Source organism: Pleurodeles waltl, chromosome 10 (assembly GCF_031143425.1).
Source record: "Pleurodeles waltl isolate 20211129_DDA chromosome 10, aPleWal1.hap1.20221129, whole genome shotgun sequence".
In the NCBI taxonomy this organism is placed as follows: Eukaryota; Metazoa; Chordata; class Amphibia; order Caudata; family Salamandridae; genus Pleurodeles; species Pleurodeles waltl.
Genome location: NC_090449.1, coordinates 669,798,867 through 669,815,852, shown reverse-complemented (window position 1 = coordinate 669,815,852; position 16,986 = coordinate 669,798,867). Strand labels below are relative to the sequence as shown.

Here is a 16,986-nt window from a genome sequence, read left to right as displayed (position 1 = left end):
ACATGGTAGTGGTGGTGAAGACGGTGCAGTAGTGTTCAAAGAAAAAGACTTCAGAAAAAGCTAAATGGTGAGGTGTATATGCTGTGATGTGAGTAGGTGAAGGTTGTTGTTGAATTTGGGTGGTAGTAAAATGTGTGCTGTGCATGTTGTACAGGTGTGTGATGTGTGAAATGTAAATGGGTGCCTATTCTTGCTTTTTGTATATCTCTAAAATGTTTGTTGTCTGTGGCAGTGTGTGGCTTTCTGTTTGCAAAGAGTTGTGGGCTGTGTAGGGGTGTGTTTTACAGTGCAGTGTGAAGGTGCGCTGTGTGTGTGAATATGTGTTGGGTGTGGGGTATTCAAACTATACAATGTGGTGTTGTGTTCAGTATGGTGTAAGTTGAGACTGCCGCGGTTCGCACCGCCAATGGTTTTCCACCATGGATGAACCTCTGTTGTGATTTGTGGATCGTAATATGAATGGAAGATTTTTGGGGCTTTTTAGTGCTAGTGGTGGGACTGCCTCTTTTCTGTCCTCCAGTATCCTGGCAGTGTTGGAAATTTGGCTGTTTTTTTATTGACTTCACAACATGACTCTTAATATGGCGGTCAGATGACCGCCAACATGGCAGTCTTTTGGCGTCCACCACTGAGGCAGCTTCCCAAAAGACCGCCAAACTCATAATGACTCCCTTAGTGTTTTAAATTTAGGTAAACCTATGCGTAGAACAGTAACTTATTAATTTTCTGTTTGCATTCAGTGCATGTGTTAATAAGGTTTGTACTGCTGACTGAGTTATCTGTGATACCTGTTTGTCACTCATAAAACTTTTGCACATAGTTATAGTACGGTAATCAGTATGGCAGCGGCAATCATGACAACCCTTTTCTAAATGAAGTAGGTGAGTCTTCATGTCGCTGGAAAGTATGGGGGAAACTATTTGAATCCTACCTAATGGCTACAAGGGGAGAAATTAAATCTTATACACAAACAATTTTTTTTACATAATGTGGGTATTCAAGGAAGGAAATATATAAAACCTTATTTGATGCTTATACTTTTGCTTACAGAGAGGGTGAAGGTGGGTCAGATGTCTATAGGATGCCATTTATAAAGTTGGAAACCCATTTCAGCGATCAGGTGAAAACTGTGTTAGAAAGGCACTAGTTCTTTAGCAGACACCAGGAAAAACATGAACATGTAACAAACTATATAGTAGTACTAAGTGGTTTGGCCAAATTATGTGCTGTTGGTAGTTTGAATGATTCCCTACTATGAGATCAATTAGTCGAGTGTACAAATCAACCTCGTATACAGAAAAAACTATTATCAAGAAACCCTACATTACAAGAAGCAATTGAATGAGTTAAATCAGTGGAGCAAACAGCCCAGTATATCAGGGAAATGATAATTACCACTGAGAACATTACGAGATTTATACAGAGAAATCATATAAAGAAGCATGCAAAATACAAAAAGAAATAAATCCTGACAAAAAAATGGGAAAAATAATTTGAAATGTTTCTGATATGGCAGCAGCAACCACCTCACAAACAGTGCTAATTGTCAGGGACCTTAAGATGATAAATCCAAATGAGGAGGGTAACTATGAGGAAAGGAAATGTATATTTCAATTATGTGAGAGTGATGGTGAATCTAATTCGATGTACCCAAAACACTGTGGGGCATATTTATACTCCGTTTGCGCCGAATTTGCGTAGTTTTTATCGACGCAAATTCGGCGCAAAACTAACGCCATATTTATACTTTGGCGTTAGACGCGTCTAGCGCCAAAGTATGAGGAATGAGCGTCATTTTTTTGCGTGAACGCCTTCCTTGCGTTAATGAGATGCAAGGTAGGCGTTCCCGTCTAAAAAAATGACTGCGACGCAAATTCGTCGTATTTATACTCCCGGGCAAAAATCACGCCCGGGAGTGGGCGGGGCAAAAAACCCCGCATTTGCGCCTCTTTTTAACGCCTGGGTCAGGGCAGGCGTTAAGGGACCTGTGGGCTCAAAATGAGCCCACAGCTGCCCTCAAATGCCCCCAGGGACCCCCCCTGCCACCCTTGCCCACCCCAGGAGGACACCCAAGGATGGAGGGACCCATCCCAGGGACATTCAGGTAAGTTCAGGTAAGTATAATTTATTTTTTTTGTATTTTTTTTTTTGGCATAGGGGGGCCTGATTTGTGCCCCTCTACATGCCACAATGCCCAATGACCATGCCCAGGGGACATAAGTCTCCTGGGCATGGCCATTGGGCAAGGGGGCATGACTCCTGTCTTTACTAAGATAGGAGTCATGTAAATGGCGTCGTGGGCGTCGTTAAAAATGGCGCAAATCGGGTGGAGGCGATTTTTTTGCCTCAACCTGACTTGCCCCATTTTAAGACGCCCTAACGCCATTTTCCCCAACGCCGGCGCTGCCTGGTGTACGTGGTGTTTTTCCACGCACACCAGGCAGCGCCGGTCTGCTAGCGCCGTTTAACGCCATTCAATAAATACGGCGCCCGCATGGCGCTTCAGAATGGCGTTAGCCGGCGCTAATCTTTTTGGCGCAAAACTGCGATAGCGCAGTTTTGCGTCAAAAAGTATAAATATGGCCCTGTGTTTTAAGTGGTAGTGCAGTCTCAATGTATGCTGACTCTTGCTTTCATAAACAATAATAAATTAACTAGAATTCAAACAGTTAAAGGGGTATGAGAAATTTACACTTGATGTACCAGATATGAACCCTACAGGGTACACAATAGATCCCATTCCTCTAGAAGGTGTGGCAAAAGTGTGTATTACATTTAAGGGTCACTCAACCTTTGGTAAGGTGTATGTAACTTCAAAAGGTTCAAACCTATTGGGGTGGCAACACTAAAAAGAGTTAGGAATTAGGTTAAATCCCAATACTAAAGAGCAGGTATTGCTGGTTGACAGATCTATGGGTGATTACAAAGATCTGTGTTATGAGTTTTCCTACTTGTTTTCAGAAAAAATAAATCTACTAAAAGGCTTCCAATTCGATATAAAGCTCAGCTACAATGCATAATTGGTGGTTAACAAACTAAGACCTATTCTACACCTCTCAAGTGAACCTTGGAATGGGAACTCTCCAGATTGACTGACATGGGAATTGTACAACCTACAGACTGTTCGGAATTGCTATACCCAATAGTTTTGGCAAAAGAATTGTTGGGAAAGGTCTGTGCCTATGTGTTGATTGACATAATAGAAAGCATTTGGGTTGAGAGACACCCCCTACCATGAATCATTGATAAATTAAGCACCATGGGTGAAGCAAAATACTTCAGCGTCATTGACCTTGCAAAGGCCTACCATCAAGTGGATTTTCATCCAGAATCAAGACCTTTGGCTGCATTCATTATGCCAATCGGAGCATTTTTATTATTCTGGATGCCCTAGGACAGGGTTCTGCAAAGTTGGTCCTGGAGAGCCGGGTCCATGCCAGATTTTTAGCATATCCACATTTAGAAAAAAGATGTTTCAGAAATCTACATTTTTCTAAATGTGGATATGCTAACAATCTGGCATGGACCCGGCTCTCCAGGACCGACTTTGCAGAACCCTGCCCTAGGATTAGCATCCGTGGCTGCAGTTTTCCAAATAATCATGCAAAAGATCTTAGAAGGGATCAGAAACACCTTTCCAAGACCGCATATTACTATTGGGTAAGTATATCAATGAACATGAACAAATTCTGAGGCAAGTCCTAAGGAGGTTGATAAATGTGGATTAAACTTAGGAAAAGAGAAATGCCAATTAGAGGTCACATCCATTGATTATTTGAACCACACTATGTTGAAGGAGAGATTCAGACCAAAATGGAGCCTGATTGATGCAGTAGAAAAGGCATCTCACCCTAACAACAAGAAAGAGCTTAAATCATTCTTAGGGGTGGTGCAGTATATGTCAAAATATCTAAAGAACTTTTCAGGCATTAGTGTGGACCTCTGATGTATTCTAAAAATAGACTCTTGGTTCATTAGTAGTGATAAATGTCAAGAAGCATTTAAGACGTTGAAGACAGCAATAATAAGTGCACCTACTCTGGGAATATTTGATACACGAAGGAAAAACATAGTAACCACAGACGCCAGCAACAAAGGGTTAGGTGCCACCGTTTCATAAATAGTGGATGGCAAAGAATATAGGTGCTTATCTAAGAGAGAACAAATCTACTCTGCACTTCAGAAGGAGGCACTGGCATGCTTCTGGGCCATAAAACATTTTAAAAAAAACAATTATGAGACCTATTGTTCACCACATCCTGAGTACCTGCCATCACCCAACTACAGACTGCCTTTCTAGAAGGTCATTAAAAGGAGAGGAACAAGAAGAAATTGTGGATGCCCCGATCATGCCTATTAAGTGTACTATGTTAGTGAAGTCTGAATGGAAGAAACATATTGAAGAGGATCCAGTTTTACAAAATGTAAAGAAGTACATCACTGGTGGATGGCCATCAAATTGCAGTGATCTTAAAGCAGATCTGAAGGGGTTGTAGGAAGTTAGGCACAAACTAAACATACATCATGATTTGGTCTTAGTAACACAAAAATAATACCACCCATGGGCATGAAAAGCAAAATAGTCTCTTTGGTTAATGAGAGACATCTAGGCACAAGACTCACTAAGAATAGAGTGAGAGCTATATATTGGTTTCCAAAGATGGGCCATATATATAACATGAATTTAAGGATTGTGTCAGCTGTTCCTTAAGTGACAGAAGCAAATCTGTACTTAAACCACTATTGTCTCCTTTTGAGGTGCCACATAAGTCATGGATCAAACTAGCCATTCATATCATTGGCCCCATGAATCGATCAGGAGTTAATAAAAAAATATATGTTAAGAATGAAGGCTACCATTCCCACTGGATCTGCACTAGAATGGTATATCGGATTACAACCAAAGACCTCGTTGGGATTTGTGGTAAAGTTTCTGTGAAAAAGAATTTCAGTCTACACTGATCACCAACAGCAGGGCGTAATTTACATCACAAGAACTAAAACAATTCCTGAATAAATTATCTATAAAACATGAGAAGACTGCCTTTTACTGCCCCCAGAGCAAATGGACTAATTGAAAGGGCAAATAGAATGATAAAGGAAGGCTTACAATCGGCAATCAGCATTGGTCATTCCATAGAGAACTTTATACAGGAACTCTTATTGGCATATCACACTACACCTAACACGGTAATGGGCTTTTCACCTTTTTCCTCCCTAAGGGGAGGAACCTGTGGACAAAAATGAATCCAGCTTGTTGGAAGGAGGGGAAGGGGTATCAATAAATAAAAGTGAAAATCAAAAGAAATGTGATGACCACCAGAACAAATACAAAATAAACTATGATTCAAAACATGACACCAGGATGAACAGGTGGTCAGCTTATGTAATGCACTAGTTAAATGATCTATATCACACAATAGCAACTAGGTTACAGGGGGTTACTTGACTGTAAGGACAATTCCTCCAGTAATAGGGTTTTGGGACTAACCTCTCCTACAGCTAACCAATTGGATTCTTCCAAGAATTGGAGTAGATGCCCCACCCAGTAAATAATGGCATGCTTCATCATCAGCTGTCTATCCACACCCCAGTAAGATGATACCACAGGGGCGGTTCAACCAAGACGTAGTATTCTATTACATGACAAGGGGGCCTCCTGCTTAATGGTAGGCAAAACCATGGGCTTGTTGACCTGCCCACTACTGTAATGAAAAACCTGAATGACTTGATGTTCCAATTATTTGTCAAACACAAGCCTTCCATCACTGGTCCTTCAGGAAGGCCACAAAGTATTACCAATGCTATGTGTTTTGTACTTTTGACTTTTGGGATGCAGAAATACTAGAGGATTCCAAGTTACCTCTCAGGATCCCTTAAGGAATGAGGAATTGCCATGTAAGTCTGGATTATAGCACCCATTCCTTGCAATAAACCACATTTTACGGCCCTTTGCACCTAGTAATTTCACCTTCAAGCAGATTGTGAAATGTCCGGGATGAATACAGGGATCTTGTATTTCATGTAATACCGTATTCAGCTGACTGAATCAGGAATTGCAGGGGGACCAGAGATGGGAGCCTAAGGGGTAGTTCTCATGTCTTCACAAAGAACAAGATAACATTTGAATTAAAATCTGAGTTTTGTTTAAAAGGATGTTATCACCAATATGGGCTCCTATCCCTATTTCAGGTTTATGTTTGCTCATAAATATGGGATGGCTTCCACAAAGAAATAGGAATAGCTATCCTCTGAAAATAACATTGCAATATATATCTACTACGTAATTTGCAACTGATTAAAGACACATATATCCTTTTCATCTAATTAGGCAGTCAGACACACATTACAATTTGGAAAATGATAAAGGAGGTTGACACATAGGATTTGGCAGAGCGTACAAGCTGTTGTGGGGCATCTGTAAAATTATATCGATGACTATAGCAATCATTTAGAAAACTGGGTGATGGGGTCAACATCAATCTTCTTGGAGAGTACTCCATTTAAATGCATGTCCGCTTCACCTCCTGGTATTAACTTCATGTTAAGATTTAGTGCACTGACACATTAGACAACAAAAAATGCAATATACATTCACTAGGTTAGGCCTGCAAATGACTGCATGTGGTAAAAATGTTATTGGTAAAAAGAATTTAGTTAATTGTTTCATACATAGATGCATATAAACCATATTCAGGTGTGTAGCTAAGTCAGGGAGATTCCATGATGTGAATCTCAAATTTCCCAGCTAAAAAGCAGTGGGCTGCAGAGTGAATGGATAAGATAAACAAGGTTCAGGATGGACTGTTCCCATGAGGATCTGGGTCAGTAATGATTTGCGTTAGGTGGGCCTCGGGGGCTGATTTCAAGTTTGTTGTAGAGGGAACTCCATTGCAAATGTGTACCATGTCTGCCAACCTCAAGTCTACATGCTGATTTTGAGTCGCTAAACAGCAAATTTTACACAAATGGAGTAAAATTGACTTCATCAATGTAAAACTACCTCTGACAGCCCAACGGAGTACAGGCTGTCATAGGTAAGCCATTTGACCTATTTTGAGTGCACAATAGGATATATATATTTTTTTTAACCTATCTGTCACAAAGGGACAGTACACTAAAAGGAAAGAAAAATGATCAAAATACAGTGGGAAAAAAATGGTGTCATAAGTTTTTTATTTTTCAAAAACAAACTCCAGCTTAAGGAGGGTTTGTTTCTTTCAATAAAAAAAAAAACTTTGGAAAAGTTTAATGGTCAGCAGGATGGTGGTTCCTGCCAATGTAAAGACATGTCCAGGGACCAGCAAGCATCTCTAAATCTGGTGTTCAGAGAAAAGGCAGGGTGGCTGACTTCAAGTCCTCCACCACGCTATCTGCCTTTACTCTGTCTGGCAAACCAGAAATTGTTTACAGTGGCACTGTGGATGCTGACCAGTTGCCAGTGATTAGAATATTTACAAGCACTCTTCCCATCACCTTCTTTCATGTTTAATTGCCAGTAGTATGTCTCTAAGGAAACCTGAGACTAGTGCAGCTTTCCAAGCCTACTACTGCCAATGTTTGTAAATTCCAATAAATAGTACATTTGCACCCATTGAAGGAGTTCTTCTACAGGTACAGATTTATTACAGTTTTGGCAAACCAATCTATATATATATTTAACATCCTGATCCAAAAACAACAAGCATGTTAAAACCTCAGCAGACCCAACCCAAGGCTCCCGGACCCAACTACCAAACCAAGAATTAATTTATTTATAGGAGTGTCACTACCCCGCACCCACCCTTGGAGCTATGCCTCTGACCATTTGGAATGATATGAGAATGTTTGAAGGTAGTGTTTCGGAACAATAAAACTTTTATGATATTTTACGAGAGAAATTTAAAAGAAATATTGTGATAATGTTATAGTTTGCATGACAGTTTGGCACACATTATGGTGTCATTGATGGCAGAAGTGAAAGTTGCAACAGGGCCAATTAAAACAACATGGAGCCAGATCCAGGTCCTTATTTTGTAGTTGAAAACCCTACAAGTCACAAACACATTGGGTTCTTAACAGGAAGATTTTTTTACTGTACACTAAATTCTCTTTTCTGATTCATAAAAACACTTCCAAATTGCAAAGGGGATCGCAACACATCCTGAATCACCACGTGGAACTCTTAAAAATGGTGTTCCCCTTCTATTTGAGATTTGCACACAAATGCTGTTGCAAACCATGAACCATCAACACCTCAAAAGGGGTTGTAAATTGTTTGGAACTAGTGAGCTGTCCTACTTGGACAGCTTATCCTTTGGAAATCGTACCAGATTGCCTCAGACGGCAGTAGCCAGTTTCCCTGAGAACCACTGCTTGCTAACCCCAATGTGTTACCAAACAGGAAACATGATTTTAAAGAAGCACCTGTTCCTTTAAGGAAGAAGGCTACTTTGGAAAATGTTTTCTGTTTACAACCCTACAATTATAGTTTTGATTAGCGACGTAAAAAGGGAAGGTGGTCTGCTATGCATTGCAGACCACCGACTCTTTTTACGTCGCTAATCAGGATTATAATTGTAGGATTATAAATATCAACTTTCTTAATTCATATTCATTACAACGGTCATCCTTTGACTCACTGTGAATGGGAAATTAGTGATTTGACATTAGTACATAGGTGGCTGGCAAAATTACAGATCGGTCAGAAAAAGGCAGTGCACTATTTGAACCTAAAATTTGTGAACTGCCTTTTAGCACGTCAGACGCAACCTGGGGATTGAGAGGCAAACCTTTGCTAAGTAACATCCTAACAGGCAAAGTAAATACGAAAATAATGTAGATAAAATGGGACACATCTTAAGAAAGAATATACAACAGTACATAGTTGGCACTCCGGTAATCATAGGGAGAACCAGATTTTCTGTGTGGTTGGTTACTTTCTCAGAGCACCAATCAGCATCGGATAATGGATGAGAATGATTGGGCCAACACCGGGATAGCTGAGCTGAAGATGCAAAACACCTTTAGGAAAGGACAAAAAACACAATGTGCATTGCTTGCATGAATATTTCAGGAACAGTTCTCACCCAAAGATGAGAAAAACATTATGTGCATCAACTTCAATACTGTATTCTTTTACAAGAAATTCTTTATAAACAACCAAAAACCAAAACCCCACAGCAGGCGTGGAGCACTGGTGGATACACTAATCAGATAACCTGTGCTCACCTTCCGGTAGCTTGGCGCAGAGCAGGCAGGCTTATCAAAACAGGCAATGTGTAAAGTATTTGTGAAACACACACTCAGTAATGCGATGAATACACCACTAAAAGACTCCACACAGGTTTATAAAATTAACTTTCTATATTGATAGCAAAATGAGACCAAACAATAACAATACAATCAATGCTTTTCAGCATATGTGAATTTAAAATATGCAGGGAAATTCACAGTGCAATATGTATATCTGCTTTTTTAGGTGTTTTACAATAATATGAAAGAAAAGCAAAGGAACTTCCTCATGGTAAGAGCACCACCATAGTACTCCCTAAAGTTCTCAATATTTTACAGCCACTTGCAATGTCATGTAGGCTGCGTGCAGAGACCTCAAAGGTCTCAAGAATCATTGTACCTTATCTCATGGGAAATGAAGACTGTATTTTGGTGAGTCACACTGCAGCTCACTTCATGGAAGTAGGCGAGGCCGGACGATGCCCACCAACAGTCTGCTTTGGGGGGTGAAAAAGCTGAGTCCTGGATTGTCGAGGTGACGCAGGCCGATGGGCTGTGAGTCATGTTTGGAGTGTCTGGCCGGTGCACTGTGGTGTCTAGTACAGAGGCAGGCACTCTGGCTGGCATAGTATGGAACACTCAATCTCGGGTTTGCACTGGAAGTGTGTCCCTCAGCTCTGCAGCATCAGTTGTAAAGGTCGAGTACTCGGTTCACAAGGCAGGCTGAGTCTTCAACCTGCACTGATCAGTGTCACAAGTACAGAGGCTGGACTCACAAGTGGTAGAATCCTATGGCAGTGGTACACAGATAAAATCTTTGATTGCTCTGGGATTTTGAAAACAGGGGCAAGTCAACAAGCCCTTGGAGAGCACTTAGAGTCAGCAAAGCACAAAAGTAGCAGGCAGCAGGCCATTACAGCAGGGTAGGACGCAAAATGGCAGTACCTGCTGCCGCTCACAAGCAGCTGACCAACACAGCAGAGTAGTTTGCAAAGTGGCGGCCCCTTCTAGTAGCACAGCAGTTCCTTTTAGCAATGTGCAGGTACAGAGAGAGCGATGTCTGGTTACATGGCCAAAAGGTTCCTGATTTTAAGGGGTCAGAGAACCAGTATTTATACCCAAAAGTGACATTGATGTAAGGGATGACTTCAAGAGAACTCTCTGAAGTGCACAAGGATTCCTTGAACCCAATCTTGTCTGCCAGTCTAGCTATGGGGGTAAATCAGCCCTTTAGGTGGGGAAAGGACACTCAAATCAAATCAAGTCATTGTTTATAAGTGCAACTACTCACCTGTAAGGGTCTCAAGGCACTAAGGCGCGAAGTGTAAGTATGAGCCCCTCCCATCCTTTCAGCCCATCAGTATGCAGATGAATGCAGATGCAGTTGCAGATGCAGAATGCAGATACAGTTGAGTGTCCTGTGTTGTGGCTGTCTAGAGGGAATGCACAAAGGCAGCTGTCCCCCAGCCAAGCTCAGATGTGTATTGGAGACAGGCTGTCAGGCACACAGAGCAGTACGTGCAGATAAATGCCCACTTTCTAAAGGTGGTATTTCTAAAACATTAATGGTAAATCCAACCTCACCAGTAAATAGGATTTATCATTACCATTCCAAAGATATGAAACATGACAAAGCTACTCCTTTCTGATCAGAAATTACAGCTAAAAAGTATATTAAGGAAATCCCAATACTAGCCTATGAGAGGAGTATGCCTCACAGTAATGAAAAACAAAATAGGCTGTTTGTCACTACCAGGACATGTAAAACTTAAAGGTACATGTCCTAAGTTTTACTTACATAGCACCCTGCCCTTAGAGCCTACCTTAGGGATGACATATGTAATAAAAGGGGAGTTTAAGGGTTGGCAAAGTAGTTTTAAATGCTGAGTTGAAGTGGCAGTAAACTACAAACACAGGCTGTACAATGGCAGACCTGAGACAGTTTGGAAAGGCTACTTATTGAGGTGGCACAATCAGTGCTGTATGCCAACTAGAAGCATTTGAAGTACATGCCCTGGGTATGTGGTATACAACTTTAGCAGGGATTTGCTAGTAATTCAAATATGCCAGTCAGGTATTAAACCAATGTCATCATTCTTAGGGGAGAAGCACATGCACTTCAGCACTGGTCACCAGTGGTAAAGTGCTCAGAGTCCGAAGGCCAACAAAAAGAATCAGCAACAATGAGAGGCAAAAGGCAATACATCTGTGGAAAGAACACCCTTAGGACGGCAGTTCTAATAGTTGCTATAAATATCTCCTTTTTTTTGTTGATCATTGTTCATTTTAAAAAGCAGGTCAGAAGAATGAGAAGACCACTGGTCAAAATGCAGCTGTATTTATGCTCTTTTATCCTCCTTTTCAATATTTCAGCTGGCTCTGGCAGCAGGCAACATGACGTCACAGCTCAACTGTCATAACTTATCAAAGCTGAACTGCTATGCCATTTCATTATTACAGGTGACTTGAGACATCATAACTCATCACAGAGTAAGTTCAGAAACAGTTGAGACTGAGGCTGATGCAGGCTCACAATCCAGCAGCACGCCTGTGAACTACCCTAAGCATTTTCCTGCTACTTTCCCAGGGAACGATGATAGATGGTGTTGGAAATGGGGTCTCTAGTTGGCAGAGGTATAAACCCTTGTCCAAGTAGAGACCGCAATCCTAGTCAGGGTAAGTCACACACAATCAAAATTATCCTGTGCCCACCCTCTGGTAGCTTGTCACTGAGCAGTCAGGCTTAACTTAGAAGGCAATGAGCAAAGTATTTGTGCAATAAATCATGCAATAACACAGTGAGAACACCACAAAAAGACACCACACAGGTTTAGAAAAATATAAGATATTTATCTAATTCATTTAAGGTCAAAACGATCAAGATTTAAAAATTCCAACTTGAAATATCACTATTGCAAAGATAAGAAGAGTCTTAAGTCTGTAAAAATCAACCAATGCCTCTTGTGTGCACAAAGTACCTTGTATGTGTCAAAATTACACACACGAGGACCGCAGAGGAGATGCGTGGAAAAAGGAAGGTGTGCGTTAGACTTCCAGACGCACACAGATGATGCGCCGATTCTTTTCCACGCGGCACGGGCTTTGCGTTGAATTCTGACGCGCAGGCTTGGATCTTCACTGCGATGCTGGGTCTTTTGATGCCCAGAGATGATGGGTGGAAATCCTGGGGGTTCAGGACAAAGTCACAGGTGCTGCGTGGATCCGGTGGGCAGTGCATCAGAGTTTCTGTCGCACTCATGCAGGAAGTCGGGCTGTGTCGTTCCAGCTCAGCAATGCATCAATCCTGTGAAGCTGTGCGGCGATGATCCAGTCACAATGCTGGTGCTGTGTCGATCTCCTCTCGGGAAGCCGGGCTGCATCATTCAGGTTCAGCAATGAGGTGGTTCTTTCACCGCTAGGCAGGCTGTGCGTCGATTCCGGCAGGCTGTGCATCGATTTTCGACACACAAGGAGTTTCCTTGCAGAGAAGAAGTATTTTTGGCCCTACACTTCAGGAACAGTAGGCAAGCTCAATCCAACCTCTGCCAACTAGAAACCCCATTTCTAACAGATGGTTTCAATTAAGGTTGAGATTCAGTGTAGGAGGGCATCCAACCACCCTAGAAACCACAGTGCTTTCAATAGGCCACCTCATCTGGGGAATGTACACATGTCTCATACAGACTGCCTTGCTGATGTCGGTCATGGAGTCAGGAGAGCTCTTGTGCAGGGGATATAGGAAGACACTGACAAGACCACTCTTGCTGCACAGTCTAGCATGAAACTGTTCTCCTTCCATCATCAATTGTAGACAGAAAAGTCCTCACCAGTGCAGCCATCCATCCATCTTTGTGGGCATTGATGGCCTGTCTGAGTCCTGAGGAGCAACTGAAGTCAAGGAGACAGTGGTAGATTGGTGAAAAGAGGTGGTGGAAGCATCCGTCTAAGCCAAAGAGAACGGGCTGCAGCTCTGCTTGGAAGTAGTTACTCCTCCATCACCACCTTGTGAACAAAAGACTCTGTTCCAAAGGTCAGGTGCTCACATTGTCAGTAATTAATGATTTGTTTGTCCTGTCATTTGCAACAGTTTTTTATTTAAATGTTAAATCATATAATTTTTTGGGTATTAGCTGGCACACATCTGGCATTAGAATGTAACCCGGATTTTCTGGTGGTCCCGGGCTTTTTTAGGAATGGGCCTTTTCTTATCTTCAGCCAGCTCTGATTTGTATGCATATTTCTTTGCTTCAACTATGACTCTAATTTAGACATATGATCTTTCTTCCAAACTCACATTTATCTTCAAAACAAATGTTGTCATTAAAATTCCTTGTGTAACATTCACTTTCAGTATTGGTATCTGCCAACGTAAGCCACTTCTCTGATTCGATGTTCTACCATACCTTGCTCTTCAGGCCATACATATTTAGGGATAAATCAAGGGCAGATAAATAGGTGCATCTGGCCTGGCACTCACGTTCAAATGCCTTCCTGTCTGGGACATTTGTTGTAGGTCGATACGTTATTAAGCTACAGAATTGCTAGGGCCCTCAAAAGCTTAAAATGGTCTTTTCCTCTGTAGGCCACTGAATGGACCCAACTATGACAGAGGGTAGATATTAGGTTGACATTATAATAGTTATAGGCACTGGTGCCTGCTGGCAAATGAAACTGGCAGGGCAAAGCAGAGGGGGTAGAATAATTTTTAAAAAAACACTTACCTGCAGCTGCCACTACGGTCCTGCTGCCAGTCAACTTATTGGCCCTCTGCTCCCGACGGCCATATAGCACAGGCTCCCAAACTCCCCAACCAATCCAGATGCTGCTCTGTGATTGGCCTGAGGGGGCTGTTAAAATACTCACTCAGGCACAGGGAGTCTGTGCCTTTTCTCCACCTGGCTGTACAACACAGCTGGGTTGGAGAAATGTAAATACGCATGTCAGTTTGGCCAGCCTGAGGTGGCTGGCCAAACCAACATGTGCATTTACAGTGCCCACCACTCCTCCACCTCCCTGCTGCCCATGGAGGATGTCCCAGCCCTGCCCCACCCTACACTTGTGGCATCGGCTCAGTCTGCGAGGGTCCAGGGAATAAAAATAAAAAGACAATGGAATTGTTTTATTATCATTTTGTTTTTCATTTTCTGGTGCTGAGCAGTGGGGCGATGCTCTGTGCCATTACAGAGGAGTCGCCGCTGGTTACAGGCCAATACAAGATTTCCCCTGACAAGTAGTAATTATCATGCGCAAATCAGTGATTATGCATCCATTCCCACATGCTATTTCACATTTTTGGCCTGTATTTCACCTGAGCTATATGCAAGTGAAACATCTAGAGCTGCAGTATTCACCCTACGCTTATTATTACCAATGCAGTTAGCAACTTCATTTACTGGTCTCACTGGGACTTATGGGCCACTCAAAATAAGTGCTTTAGCAGCAAATTTGCCTGAATATGGAAGGTTATAGTGTACAATCAACACAGTTATTAAAAATTAACATGCATCTCCACCAGGGTCAGCTCTTCCCAATGGCGATGGAATGTCTCCCGCCTGGCTAAGCCAGCAGCTGAAAAATAAAATAATAGTTTACTATTGTTCTATTTTTCAGCTGCTGGCTCAGCCAGCAACATGTGCAGGGTCGGGGCAGTTAGACAATGGGAGGGAGGAGAGGGTCAGTGGAGTGCACATACGTGTGCATGTGTTGGCCGGCTGTCTTATTCTTGCCAAACACACATGCACACTTAGGTTTCTCCAACAACCGGGGTTGGAAAAACTGCACAAACCCCCCCAGGCAGTGTCTGCGCGGTAGACCAAGCCGCTCAGACCAATCTTGGCACTGTTCTCATTCTGGGTTTTACCATGAGAGCAGTGCCAGGATTGCATGGGGAGCCTGTGTTGGTGTCCCAGGACTGCTGGGACACCAGAAGAGCAGAGGAGCGAAGCAACAGGTGTCAGTGTGGGAATGGTAAGTTTTTTTTAATTTTTTTTTTTTATTTCACCTCCCCCACCCCACTCTCACCCTCCACCCGGCCTGGCCCATGAGTTTTGTGGCTGCCGGTGCAGATCTTCACTATGAATTACTATTTTTTTTGGCTGTGGCAAACACTGAGCAACAACTTGAGCAGACCAAAGCAAGAAATTGTTGTTTGAATGCCTACAGTGTTGCAACATTGATTAAAAACATGAGATTATGAGAATAAGAAGTAAAATATGTTTTCTGTCACTAAAACATATTCTTTTCTTTTCTGTTTCCGTATTTAGAAAACTCCACTGCACAAGGAACTACATTCATCTAAATCTGTTCCTCTCTTTCATCATAAAAGCAGTTGTTGTTTTAGTGAAGGACAGCGTTTTTTTCCCCAACTCGCCAGACTGTCGCGGCGTGGTGCAATCATTGGTAAATATCTTCTGTGGCAATTCAGCTAAAGTGTACTGCTATGATGATTTAACAGGGGTGTTTCACATGCCTTAAGCATGTTATGGTCTGGGAGGATATGCCCATGTGCAGTGCTAATGAAGTTGGACTTTTTGAAAAACATAATGAGAAGCAATTACCAAAGATTGTTACAAAATGTCTTCGAGAATAAGGAAAGACATTGGCAACTGTGTCACATTTTGTAGGCTATAAACGTAAAGTATATTTATTTATTTAATAATCCATTTTTAAAACACTCCTGGCCCTGTCTATCTCAGGGCACTGTACATTACAATTGAGTCTTACAAATTAGGATTACATCGAAACGGAGACCGTGTTAAACAACTTTGAGAAACAGAGAATGGATCACATTTCGTGTTTGCAATACTAAAGCATGCTTTTCAACCGTATTTTTAGTGACGTGGCCTTTCTGATCATAGCCATATAATTATGAAACTAAATGCATCTGAAGTGAATTTTTATTTGGTGTCATCAGTGACTTTGTTGCATGCCATAACTATCTACATAGCATGTATAAATATTGCACAGACGCATATTCTCAATACTGCATTAGTTATGGTAGAGACTTTTGTGAATTCCCCTAGATTGAACCAATGTAACAAACACAAAAGAGTGATTGATAGGTGCAGTAAATCACTTTGAAGTCACAAAACTAAAGTTATAAAAAACATATGCCACTGTTAACCTATCTCCTTCAGCTTTAAGTCAATAGAGTATATAAATTTACGGAATGCACACCTGCTTCCTGTCAGTTGTGATGGTAACTGTTCTCATTTTGAACCCAATTATTCAGGACATCTGGTTACCATTACTTAACTCACAGTTTATGGAAAACTCCATGAATGGAAGTGGCATTCAGAATTTCACAAACAACGGCCTGCCAACTGACAGAGGAGATTCAGGAATAACATACTTGGGGGCATAGTTACAAGCCCCCTGCGCCCCTTAGCACCGTCGTAGCATCATTTTTTTTTACTCTACAGCGGCGTTAAACAGGCCTCACCCTGCGCCGTATTTACAAGTGCCGCAATGGTATTATTGCCCCACTTTCTAAACCCTTCCGCCACATTATACCTTTGCCAGGTATAATGTATGCAATGGAGGCATTCCCCTGCAGAGAGGCCCAAAAAAATGACACAGTGAAATCTACAGGATTTCACTGTGCCATTCTAGTGTCATTTTTTAACAGCAGCCCAGAGCAGGCATTAAACTGATTCTAGTGCTATATCCTTTAGGTCTCCCTGAGCTTTGCTGGACTAGCGGCAGCATTTTTGGCGCCAGTTCATCATAGCACCACAACTGCGCCAAAAATTGGGTCATGGTGTGTTGTATTGT

At 41.9% G+C, this 16,986-nt stretch overlaps 1 protein-coding gene across 1 annotated transcript in view; it reads left to right on the top strand.

Annotated features, from left to right (window-relative positions):
- Positions 1–16,986, top strand: part of VIPR2 (vasoactive intestinal peptide receptor 2) — an 880,953-nt gene that overhangs the window by 686,701 nt on the left and 177,266 nt on the right. The window contains exon 6 of the mRNA XM_069211169.1: positions 15,477–15,612. Coding sequence (XP_069067270.1) covers positions 15,477–15,612 — 136 coding nt within the window. The remainder of the gene's footprint in view (positions 1–15,476; positions 15,613–16,986) is intronic.